The sequence below is a fragment of the Stenella coeruleoalba genome, assembly GCF_951394435.1.
Source record: "Stenella coeruleoalba genome assembly, chromosome: 11".
NCBI classification, from domain to species: Eukaryota; Metazoa; Chordata; class Mammalia; order Artiodactyla; family Delphinidae; genus Stenella; species Stenella coeruleoalba.
The window spans coordinates 87,523,184-87,536,650 of NC_137157.1; the positions used below are offsets into that span (position 1 = coordinate 87,523,184).

At 35.8% G+C, this 13,467-nt stretch overlaps 1 protein-coding gene across 1 annotated transcript in view; it reads right to left on the bottom strand.

Annotated features, from left to right (window-relative positions):
* The window catches only part of PIK3C2G (phosphatidylinositol-4-phosphate 3-kinase catalytic subunit type 2 gamma), a 390,888-nt gene that overhangs the window by 139,907 nt on the left and 237,514 nt on the right, over positions 1-13,467 (bottom strand). The window contains exons 22-24 of the mRNA XM_079938052.1: positions 12,135-12,264; positions 7,819-7,955; positions 5,791-5,960 (exon numbers count right to left, since the gene is read on the bottom strand). Of these exons, the coding sequence (XP_079794178.1) occupies positions 5,791-5,960; positions 7,819-7,955; positions 12,135-12,264 (437 nt within the window). The remainder of the gene's footprint in view (positions 1-5,790; positions 5,961-7,818; positions 7,956-12,134; positions 12,265-13,467) is intronic.

Sequence of the window (13,467 nt, forward strand, 5' to 3'; positions counted from 1 at the left end):
GGTACTCACAGCTGGAAAGGTATTAGATAGTGTGTTTTTCTTCTAGAAAGTTCAGATGAAATTGAAACCTGCTTTGAGTTAAAGGAACCAGAGTGTTTCTTAATAAATAGTCTTGTGAAAACAGACCAGAGAAACATCTAATTTCAAAGAACACTAAGGTAGTAATTAAAGCATGTGGGAGATCATTAATACCTATATGGCATTTGGATTACTATGAATATTGTACTAAACCAGAATGACTGGAGTAAGACAAAAATTAATCTTTTAATCTGCTAAGGGAGTTTTTTCCCAAAGATGGTTAAGTTGAGGATATTTAGAATATAAATAATATAATACTCAAATTAGAGCTTAAACATTAAACATTTTTAAATTAGTGGTAATTAAATATGGAAGACAGTGTCAAAACAATTATAGATGCAGATAATTTTTATGACTAATATTGAGATGAAAATTCTGAGATCAATTATATTAGGTGATTGTTGATCTGTTGGGGTAAAACTTGAAAATCGGGTATAAATCATGTTGTTAAAAAGACAGATATATAATATTTTTTTTTAGATATATAATATTTTGATCACCCAGGTGTATATATTTTAATAGGAAAAGGACAGAGTTTGACAGAATTCTGGAATGATTTTTCATCTGTTTTAAATGGATTTATGTCCTAGAGTATGGTGGTAAATATTTAATAACCAGCTCACTTACTTATTTTAGGAAAAAAAAAAGCTCTGATTTGTGACATTTGCCAATTTCCATGGTGTATATTCTCCCACCATGGCTGATTTCAGGCCACCAGTGGAATGTCATTGAATGTGGAGTTGAGAAAGAATACACATCACAGGCTCTCCCAAGCCAGTGTAAGCCAGCTCCAGCACACCTCTGCTCATGTCTAAAATTACATCAGAAGTCAAACGTGACTTGGTGAAAAACATTACAATCCAAATAAACCTAATAGTGCAATCTAATCTATCAGTCAACAAACTTCAAAGTCAGAGAAGTTCAATTTATAAATTTAAAAAGTACCAAAAAAGTACTTTAAAAAGTATGAAAAAAGTACTTTAAAAAGTACCAAAATAAGATATTTAGATAACTTTGAACAAAAAGAAACAATAATTACCTAAAGATGCAATCTCATTTCTTGTCACTTCATTTGGAATACTTACATTATAATTAATTCCAACAAACATTTATAGAGCCTTTACTCAGTGCTAGGAACTCTTCCAAGCATTTTATGTATATCAATTAATTTAATCTTCAAAACAAGTCTGTTTTTTATAAAAGATTAAACTGAAGCATACAGAGCCATTTGTTTAAGGTCACATCATTAGTAAATGATAGTAAGGGATTAAAAGAAAAAAGCATAGTCTATCTCCAGGGTACCTGCCTTTAACTACTGCTCATACAGCCTCTAAAATTATCTAGAAATAAGGCTGCAAGAAAGACTTCATGCAAGTCTGGCATTACAAAGTGAAAGACTATACAGACTGGAAATATAGTCTGAAAAAACAAAAGTATGAAACAATGAGTTAGGAGAACAATAAACATCACCAATAAAGGCCTTCCTTAATTTCTCCTCCTCTGTAAAAGAAAGTCACCATCAAGAAATTACTGAGTGGAAATTTAGAGTTTATTACAATAATATCTTATATGCAATGAAAAAATTACTATATGGAAATCATTGTTACAGGGGAACTTTGAGTGAAAAATTGTGGATGTATAATTTGTTAACCACTTTAATTTGAATCTCTGTAAGAGAAAATAAAGAAGTGAAGATAATAATTAGGCAATACTTCAAAAGAAAAACCAACTGGTTTCAGAAAGTTGGTGAAATTTCTCATTGTTTTCATTGTAGGGATTAGCCATTTTTTTCCCCAGAATCATTAAGTAATGCTGGGGCTGAACTGTCCTGTGATTTAATCTGCTGGTGTAAATCCTCTTCATCTAATCTCATAATTAAAACCAGTAAGGAAGAACTTCTTGTTTCTATACAAGATGTGAAATCCTTCAAATTCATAACTGAGATGTAATTTTTTTTCTTTCTTCAAAGTTAGAAAGTTAGAGCTTCAGATTTGGTCTAAGCATGAAGATGGGCTTTCCAGATTTCTGGAAAACTGAATTAAGAGCAGTGGTTCAGGGAAACCTGAGCAAAGACTCCTAATGAGAGTATTGCTGGGAAGACTCCACATAATTCAAAAATCAGGACAGCCCAATGTTTATAAACATGTCTTAAACAGGACCACACGGATGATTAGTGTAAGATGTTCTGGAATGATGATGCAAGCATGAGTACAAAAGGGCAATGACCCAGCAAGAAATCCCTTTATTTCTCAAGATCTTCCTTGTAAGGGGAATATCACTTCATTGCTGCTTCCTCTTAAGGAAACCAAGGGAAAATCTCTCCCCAGATACACTGCATTTGCTTTCGCTTTGTTGGCCTGCTAATTTCCATTCTTAAGTTCTGTATCCATGGCTAAGGGTTAAATCTTATTAGAGAGGGATTTTATGTTATGTATGTGATTTCTTTTTGTCAACCCCAAACTTGTCCACAACTGGAAACTGTATTTATGTGAGGTTGAGCAATTTTACTTATTATGAAAAATCAGTTAATGTATGTTAGTGACACTTTGTAAACCATAAAAAGTCACACAAATGCTTTCCTTCCCCATGTTTTTAAGGAGTAGACAATAGGAGAAACACATGTGTCTGGGATACATATGCTCTTTACTCCCTGCGGGTGCTGCATTTTATGTTAAGGAGTATGATCCTGGCTTATTGCTGTTTATTACTGGGGCATTTATATGGCCTTGCTAGGTTATGGGAGATCAGGATAGTCATAGGGCATGATTTACAAACCTGGCTTTGTATATTAAGGAGTGTTTATTAATATATCTAGTATGTGTACAGAAGAAGCTAGGTGGAGCTGGCTTTTCTCTAGAGATAAGTTTTATATGTAATAAGTGTAGTACAAATAAGAATGTTCATTTATCCTAGGGGGATTCAGAGGCCTGATTTATGAGACCTTTGTCCACCTAGCAACAAAGAAGAACAACCGGTGGACCTAGGATGGAAGACATCAGTTGCCTAATGAATCAACAATCAAATGAACCCCAGAAACAACTGAAAGAGACTTTGAAGAAAATTATTAGATGCTGCCTATAATTCAAAATATATAGTGAGTAATAGGGAGTAGACATAGTTCAGTTTAACCATTAAAGAAACTCAGGGCAGAAGTATCAGTATCAAGAAAGAAATCCAAGGAGACATTGCCAATGAGTCTTACATAGCCATTGGTGGAGACAGAATCCTGCAAACAATAATCCAAATGGGTAATAATGCTGCAGTTGGCCTCCTTAGCTGGTGCTCAATAATCAATAATCTCAAGGGAAGACAGGGCCAACTTCATTTTCTTTCATCCAATTAATAATTATTGAAAGGTTGAAGGCTGACCTGTGAATAGTTTATTGGCTGACTAATTCAGCAAACAATATTAAGAACCTACTATAAGTGAGGCTCTGTGCTGGGCACATTTTCAGGACCTCCATAACGGTTGCATAAGATAGATTTAAATTGCTGTACTTCAGAAGTAGCAGTAGCTGCTGTAACATCAACAAACAAACAATTGGGCTCCATCTTTTCTACAGACCTTGGTGCATATCTCTATTATAGCACTTACTATATTGTTTAGTAACTTGTTCTTTACTTTGTAAGTTTCCCCAACTGAAACTTTTTCTGTAGAGCTGGAATATCTTTATGCATCTTTTAACCACCCCCATGGTCAACACAGATGCTGGTCGAATAAATGAATAAGGGGGTTAACCCGAATTCTCAGTGGACAATACAGCAAAATAAAAATGTTACAGTTTTAATCTAATCTTTAAATTTCTAGGAAAGAGTGGATTTAGGGAAAGTGTTAAATGAGTAAATTATGCAATATGCTCGTATATGTTAATTAACATTTGTCCTTTATACCAGGTATCCCTCCTCTGTGATGTTCTAATTGTCTATACCTCTATCTCTGCCCTCACCACATTCTGGAGTAATTATTTATGTGTCTGTCTTCCCAGTATTTTAAAGAAAGAGTAAGCCCCACTGAGGTGGTAAATGTGTATTATTCATCTTTGTATCCCCAAGGTTTATCACAGTGCTTGGCACACAGACCATCCTCAACAGATGTGTAAGGAATGAATGAATATGTGGTGACTCTTCCTGAGCTTATTCATTATAGAAGACAATGTACTGAAAATAATAAAAAGTGAGACAATTCCATTTGTATGCCTCCACAAAATAGAAGCTATCAGTTTATAAGAATTAAACCTTGTTATGTAGTTTATATTGGGATTTTAATACCAGATTATGACCATCTAGTGAAAATTCATCTTGTTATATTGTAGGAGACTTTTATTTCCTCTTTTGAAAAGCTATTTTTAGCTAAAAGTGACTGATTAGTCTTTGGAATGGTCTGATCCCATTTCTACTTCAATATGAAGTATCCTTTTTTGGAGCAAGGGACTTTTAGTCTTAGATTTCTGGTTCCCTTACCCCCAGCTCAAATAAAATAAAACAAAAACCTATTCAACCACCAGTCTTTTCCTTTTCAGTAAATGATATAATTGTTTGCTAAGAACAAAAATCCAGGAGTCATCCTTGAATATTTTCCTTTCTTCTACTTACCGGGCCCATTTTCCCAGCCCATTAATGACTGCCAATGCCAATCAATTAGCAGGTCCTGTGGTTCAGATTCCAAAATATATTCTGAATCTGTCAGTTTTTGCCACTTCTTTACCATTAAGGTCTTGCCTTAACTATTGCAATAGCCTTCTAACTGGTCTCATTACTTGACAGGACAGCCGCCGAGAGCTTTGAAATCCACTGAAATCCATCAATGGTTTGCTTCTGAACGTAAAGTAAAAGCCAACCTCTGCACCATGTCCTCAGTGCCCTACTTGATCTGGCCTCCACCAAACCCTTTATCTTTCCGTCCTACTACCCGTCCCTCTTTATTGCACCTCCAGGCCCCAGGCTTTCTTGCTGTCACTGGAACATGCCTGCTTAGTCCATACTCATGGCTGTTATTTTTGCTGTTCTCTCTTCCTGGAATACTCTTCTCATGGATCTCCACAAGGTGATTACTCACTATACAGCTCTCATTTCTTTAAGGAGGCCTCTTTAAAAGAGCATCCCTGCCCCTGTTAATTTCTATCTCATTTCTCTGCTTTAGTTTTTTAGTAAGAAATGAAACTCCTCATTTCCTCGTGTTATCTTTTTTAATGTCTATCATCCCTACTAGAAAGAGATCAGGGTTTGTATCTGCTTTGTTGTATCCCCAGAGTCTTGAATGGTAGATGCTTACTAAATATTTTTGGAATAATTCAAGCCTAATTTAGTGCAGGAAGTGTGCTCATTTTACATGTAGACCAGGCTGGTGATTGTTATGGGCAATATACCAGATGTATTGAGACCACGAACTCAGGCCTCGTTGTCCATTCAAGGCTTATAAGAAAATGAACATATCATATTTCGTACAATTCAGACTGGAGCAGTATTAATATCCTGTGGGAGAAGGCCAATTTAGTGTACTAACAACTTGAGGAAACCTAATTTGTTCCATTAACAGTCTATCGAAAAAAATCTTTCCTTCAATGTTATTAGATACATAATCATGTTTACATTATCTTGGGGAATTTGAGAGATGGGGAACAAGTCATCTGCTGGGTTTCTATGCCATTACATGTTATATATCACTCCGGGAGATTGCTTAATTACATTAATAAACATTATTTGAGCACTGACCTTTTTATCCCTCCAAATGTTTGTGCATGGCCCAGGAATTTTCCAAAGTCAATATGAAACATGTGGCCTGACTTTGTCAGCATGATATTGTCATTGTGACGGTCACAGACTCCCAGGATGAATGTTACCACACACCAGCCAGCACAGGAATAGAAAAAGTTCCTCAAGGCCTAATCGGTTGAAAAATAATAACACACACAAAAAATGAGCAAACACAGAGGTAATGGTAAAAGTACGATAAAAAGCAAAATTCTCTAATCAAGAACCAATTCTACATCTCAGCTGAGTGGATATGATTAAATGGTTGTTTCTTGATATGCTACAGAAGAACATGAAGCAATCTGTTCTTTAGCCTAATGAGTGTTTTTGTTGAAATGGGAGAAAATAACTTTCATTCAGTTAAAACTAATTTTCAGTTTATTAAAGAGGATTCTTAGTGTTATTTTTTAATGTCGCAAAGGTACAATAGTGGATAGCTTTTTTCAAGATAAAAGAAGAAGGAACAATATGGTCCAGTATTGCCTATTCCCATAGAAATTTAAAATATTAATTTTTGAATATCTGAAATTTTTAACACAGAAAAAACTACATTGAGATATCTGTAACACTTTATATTTATCCTACAAATATGTCATCCAGTTAATGCCCCAAAAGGTTTTGGTACAGTATATACCAGTGAACGCTTGTGCGGGTAGAAGCAGATTCCACTAAGTTAGTTGTGGCTTATGTCTCTTTAATGGACAGAGGTTTCTTGCCAAAATTACTCTTTTTTCAAAAAAACTGTCTCCTGGGTATTCATCGTTTTGATCGATGATGCAACGATGAGTGTAAGCACAAGTGACTGGCTGAGCCACAGGTATGGGCCTCCTCAACTAGCGAGTGGAAGACCACGTGGCTGGACTACATGCCAGGACACCTTATTTCCAGGTATCCCAGGTGCCTGAGAAAGTCTTTAATCTGTCTGTCTAGATTTTCTCTACTTATAAAGTGAAGATAATAAAATATGTCCTTCACATGGTGGTTAAGAACATCAAATGTACATGGAAACACCCCAAACAATATAACTCCAGGGGTTTGTGCCTAACTCAAGTTACAATTTGGGGAATGGCTAAAAAATAGATTTCTAGATAATCTCATCTAATTCCCTGTTACTTGGCCTCCAAAACCTGTAGTCTGCTCTATTCCAATCTCACAGAAGTCTGGAGTAGATGAACTCTTGGATCTCTCTTTCATGGCCCAGGTCAGCTAGGGTGACCAAACCTTCCAGTTTGCCCAGGACTGAGGAGTTTCCTAGAATGAGGGATGTTTAGTGCTCAGGACAGTTCTGAGCAAATCTAATGCTGGCCCATATTGCATCCTTGTGTGAATTAGCATAAAGGTGCCCCTGCCTCTGGGGCAGCTGTACCAGTTCATGCCTTGGCAAATGAAACAAGGCCTGGCTCCAGCCAACTCATCCCCTAATCTGGGAGCCCTGGTAGAGGGTGGAACCTGTACAATTGTAGACTGCAGGCTAGATGCCAAGGTAAAGTGGGAAAAATGTTGGCAGTCAAATGGAATAGTATACATTTTGTAAAGTTCTGAGATACAAAAAAATAAAAACTCTATTAGGTATTCCGCAAACACTGAAAGAATGAGGCATGAAAAAACAGAACTTGGAAGAAGAAATACATTGCAATGGAAGGAGGGAGATTTATAGAAAGTATAGGTTGTGTACAAATAGGCACAGGTAACATGAAGGAGGTAGTTTTCAGGAGCATCATCTCAGGTGAGATTGCTGTAAGGGAAGCCGCTGAGCAAAGAGAGTCTTTATTGATAGCCCAGAATTCCACCCAGAGGGAAAACCAGACACAGAAATTGTTATCTAGGTAATATACCATTTAAACTGTGTCATTATTACTATGCTGATGAATGAATGAATCAGACCTCAAGATGTACTTAATTTACTTTTTCATAAATCAGAATATCTAATGAGCCAGAGTATATCCTTATTTAAGTACATTATTTAAAATTTGCTGCAGAAGGACAAACCTTTTCATATTCCACCTTTAAATGGTTGTGCTGACTGAACCATTTTTTGATTGTATTTTCTTTCAGTGGTCCTATCAGTCCAGAATGGCGATGGATTTTCGCGAGGGTTATAGCATCGGGCACCATCTGCACCAATCCTGGTTGATAAAAAAGAGATTATGGAAATACTTCTTTCTTTACAGGATGAGGGATACTTAGGAAAGGCATCTTGATATAGGTAACAACATCAATACTTGCCAGCACTACTCGGATTACCCTTTTTATTTCCCAACCTTCTTCTCTGAAGGAGTTTTACCTAGATGGTATTGCTTCTAATTTTTCCTAAATCCTAGGGAGCAATGAGGCTACTTGTGTTTGGATCAGATGTATCAGAGCTGCTTTAATATTTTTCTAGAACTACAGTAGAGAGCAAATCTAGATGGTCTCCCAGCGACCCCACTGAGTCAATAGAGCAGTGAATTAATTAACATATGGCTTGTGCATTCATTTACAGTTTAAGGGAGGACATTCAAACTTGTGTAACAAGCATATTTATAACGTAAGTGAATCAAATACAACCTCCGTGACAAATATTTCAAATATATTATAAAAATCAATGTTCAGGTTAATAAAAGCTTCACTGTTCAACGTTTCATTTCTAGGAGTGAACAGAGTAACTCTGCAGTGAACATGTACAGAACCACCTGCTTCTTCCTTCTCAGTCTGCATTAAAGTGAAACTATGATAACAATCTTTTTAAGGGAGCATATATTGATTGAACTTCAATAGGAGCTTTGCCCCACTAGCCATGCATCCATCAAGGCTTCTTTTCATTGTGTTCCTAAGGTTATTGGAATGTAAATATTTTCAAGCCTTCTGATTTTTATTCTGCACAGAACAGCAATTTAAACCCAGTATTTAAAATTCTCCCAGGACTAATGTCCACAAAACAACCTGTAATGCACAGTTCTATAAATAAAGTCATTGAAAGAAATTACAGTCTAGAATTTCTGATTTCCACAATCTTGACAACTGCAAGAGTTGAAAACACAAATGCCCAAAGGAACCAGGGACATAAATGGAACTATATGAAAAGAGAGAAGATTAAGTTTTAAAAATTGACTATTTCATGGTCTACCTTAAAAATATTCAAATTAAACAACAAACAAGAAGATCACTGTAATGGTAAGCAAAACATTTCTCAGTGCTGGATTTGGCCAGTGGCAGCTGGTTGCAGGCTTAATCTCTCTCTCTCTCTCTCTCTCTCTCTCTCTTCAGCCTTAATCTCTTAATATCCAATAGCCCAGCCCAGCCCAATCATGACCGTTAGGCATCTATTGATACATTGCCTTATTAGAAAGAAACAAACATGGAAAGTGGGAATTGAATGCTGCAAAAACAACCTATTAAAATCTATTTGTTAAAAACAAAAAGAAAAAAGGAGATGTAACATCCCAGAGATAAATCCTGGGCATATCTTTAATATCATAACACTTCTCCCTTCTCCCCCAACAGTATTCAGCTCTTGTGCTAGTTTTCTTGTGCTTATTAAGGGAGATAGCAAATGTAAAGCGCTGCATTTAACAGTAATATAATAACTCTAAAAAGAGTAATATAATTCTACTTTCTAATCCTGAAATTTTCCCTCATTTTTCCAGTTCCTCCATTTAACACTTCCTAACACAAAACGACCTTCTACCTGGTTCCTGCATGCCTCATTGCCACCTTGCATCTGACCATGCCCCAAATTAGGACTTAGATTACTGCACCCTTTAGATAGGGTGCTGTAGCAATGTCAGTTACTCCTCAGACCACATTTGTCTTCAGGGAGTTAATCATTGCTAAATCCCAAGCCATTTGTCATATCTTTCATTGTTGACTACCCAGAAAACTTTGCACCTAATTTATAACAATCATGATGGCTAAATTCTGCTCATTAATTAAAACCATAAATTACATTTCATACATTTTAAGCTAGTATGTATCACACACTTTTTAAATACTTCTAGCATAATTCTGTGCACAGTAATATGTGTGGCTCCATTCCCATAGCTCTCTAATGCAGATTCCTCAAAATTTAATGCCCATATGTATTACTTGGGGATCTTGTTAAAATGTAGGTTCTGATTTAGTAGGGTGGGAGTAGGGTCTGAGATTCTGAGTTTCTAACAAGCTCCCAGGTGATGTCAATGCTCCTGGTCCACAGGTCATACTTTAAGTAGCAAGGTTCTTAGGGACAAAACTTTTCAAGATGGTATCACACAAGGCACTGGTTCTCAAAAAGGTGTGCATGAGAAACTCCAGAGCAGCTTTTTGCAATCACTGAGACTTGAGCCTCAGTCCCCCACCCTCCGTCCCCTCCCCAACCCTCCCCAGTGAAGAGCCTGATATAGCATCCTGCTTGGGTCCTAGATATAGCTGCTCCAACTCTCCGAAGTAATTTTTATGTCCATCAAATCTGGAGCAAATTTAGAGCAATGAAATAAATCCTAAAGAATTTTTATCTGCTCTGATAATCTCTCCCAAAGTTCCTACAACATCATATACAAAGTAGTCATAAGAATTATAGTCAACAATAATGTTGATAAAGCCATGTAAACTTGTGGCCTGGAGTATACTCTCCTTAAGGGCAGCAGCCCTGTTTAGGTCATTTTAATATTCCCTATCTTACTTTGTGACATTTCTTGAGGGATGTCAACAGTAGATATGCAATAAGCCTTGGAACCTGATTAAAAATGGAAACTAATCTCTTAAAAGAAGACATTTGCTTTAATGATCTCCATTTTTCTTGAAGAAGTATCTTTCCAGTACAATCTTACAACCAAAGAAATTGTTGGTAGATAGCGGGAAAGAATAATTTGTCTGTCTTGTGACATCTGTAACTTTGGGCAAGTCTAGAGTTATTTCTGCTGGATTATTTTATTAACTTTAAAAGTCTTAGCCTCCATTACTTCCTATGATTATAAACAGAGAAATGAATAGATGGAATTGAAGAATTCCACTGAGGCTGGTGTTGTATTCAATTTCTGAAGAAAAAGTAATCCACGTGACACCAAAAAGCTCAGCTTGCTTCATCTAAGGTTTATTCTTACCCTTTAAACATATTAGGATATGAAAGAATTAGGTCATTTACGTGAGAAAAGGGAGAGAAAAACTCAAGGAATAATGATCTCAGAGTAGCAGTAATAAAAGACTTTTAGGAACTAGAACTTTAGAAGGAGTTCAGGAGTGGGATACTTGGCATGGAAACAAGGGCCCTGTTATCAGAATCAAAGTAATTGGGCAGTATGGCTTTTAACAGTAGTCCTGAAGTATCCAATTGCAAGTTAAGCTAAGTAGGAGGTGCTTCCATGCTTAGTTTCCAAAATCTTGAGTCACAGTTGGCTGGGGTACTGAGCCTCGCAGTGGGACCTCAGGAACTGGAGGGCCAGGCAATGACAGTTTCTCTTTTGAGATGATGGGTTTAAACTGTAGTTCTGTTTGAATTAAAAAAGAAAAAAAAAAAAAAAAGACAACATAGTTCTAGGTCCCCTTTCCAGTTCTATGGTATTTTTATCCCTTTGTTTATGCAGATGCATCTGCTATAATTCATACTAATTAATTTAATGAAATGCTAAGTGGCAATGGCCCCATGTAAAAAAAATTATATGATATCCTAGAAATTATTTCTTCAATTCAGCATGATTGTAATTAAGTACAACTTTTACCTCTGATGTTTGAGTAATTATTAGGGTGGATTATTTTCATTGAAAATGTGTATAAATGTAATTATATTTCCATATTAGTGGCCTGGCTTTTATTAAGGAAGAGAAATGCTAAAAGTATGCTCTAAGTTTGCATGAATGGTCATCTTTGACTGTTGATATTACACTTTACTCAAAAGTCTTTTAGAAATTGAATGCATGTTTATAATGTATTTAGAATTTTCAGAACTCCTTTAAGCATTTGCAACTTTGTAAATTTTGTGTTAATAGGCAACAATTGTATTTTTTGAATGAGTAGACTTTTCTATTATCAGCTTAGAAAGAGAGAAACAAATATGAGTTAATCATTAATGTAACTAACCCTTAAGGACACACAAAAGGATATTACAGTTAACATTTGAGTTGTCAAGAGTCCTAATTAATATCTAGAAGGACATTATGCTTTACATAAATCATTTTGGCTTATTGTTTTTGAAAATAATTCTTTGTAAAAAAGAAGAATGACCAGGTTTAGTTCTTTGGATTTTAAAATTTGTAATCTAAAATGAAAGCTGTGGCAACTCTGGGGGCATATTACTGATGAATGCGTGAGATAAATAATGTAAGTCAAACAGCTTTCTAATCTATACCGACCTTGGCCTTTTCCTGTGGATAGACATCTATAAATGATCATTTGCATATCCAGGCCCTCCTGCAGCCAAATATTGTCCATCACACGAATAATCTGCAGGACAAGCATATCCTGACGAAGATCATCTCCAGCCTGTTAAAAACAAAATTATAGACTCCGGGTTTCTCCTTGAATTCTATTAAAGGCTTTCAAATATGGTATATGTGATTTCCTTCCTTGAATAATTTTCCAGCCTGACTTAGGGTGGTTTCAATTGTTTTATTAGCACTAAGAATACCTTGTGTTTCTGATAGAAGATCAAAGAAAATGAGAACTTTCTTTTAAATGATTACAGAAGCTTTAGCCATTAAATTAGAAGCTGCTTGGAATGTTGTTCCCTGATAATAATCTTTCAATTTATTATCCATGTGCAATGTCTTAACCTCAAAGTCTGGTGAAGAGAGGTTGGACGAATGTTTATGCAAATTTCAAACTCAGCCAAGTGAAATCTCTAAGGGAAACATTATTTGATGTACCATAAATTCATGCACTGATATACAGTTAGACGACCAAGAGCTTCTTGACTGGGAGTATAAATAGCACACATAGAATTCATCAGACTTTGAATCATTGACTTCTCTCGTTATGAAGGCAGTTAAGAAGTTTTCAGAGTAAACAGCCTTTGATAATAATAAGAAATGATAAAGGAGTGTTTTTCTAGCATAGGTGAAGGACATGGAATATGTCCAAAGGCGAAGGACAGTTCTATGCTTTTAACTAATAAGAGGCTTGGTTTTGAAAATGCTTTCTAAATTATATGCAGAAGACTATTGCCAAGATGAGATTTTGTGTTCTTCTTTTTTCTTCACCAAAAATGCAGTGCCGGGGGAACATTAATGCTTGAGGTTTACACAGATCACAGCAAAAGTATAGGTATGTTAATCATTATCTTCAAAACTAGTCAGAATCTAACAAAAATTCCACTCTGTAACCTTGTTGTCTGGTTTGGCTGAATAACTTATCAAATTTAACTGAACGACTGGCAAATGCTTATTTTTACTTACAGCTCCTTTTTCTGTCCCTTTTTCCTACTTGACTTTTACTCTTGTCCTTTTACTCTATTGTCCCATGGGATGCGTGACAAAGACTGATATGGCCCTTATTTATATTTTATTTAAAAAGAAGACAACAACCCAAATTACTAAAATAAGCAAGTGCTTACAGATAAGAATTTTATGCTAAATCGTGTCATTTGAGTTTCAGCTAATTTTGATTCGAACTTAGTATCTAGACCAAAGGAAGACTCTCCCCCTAGGAACTTTACCACAATTCTGCTTTCTGTATTACTCAAAAATG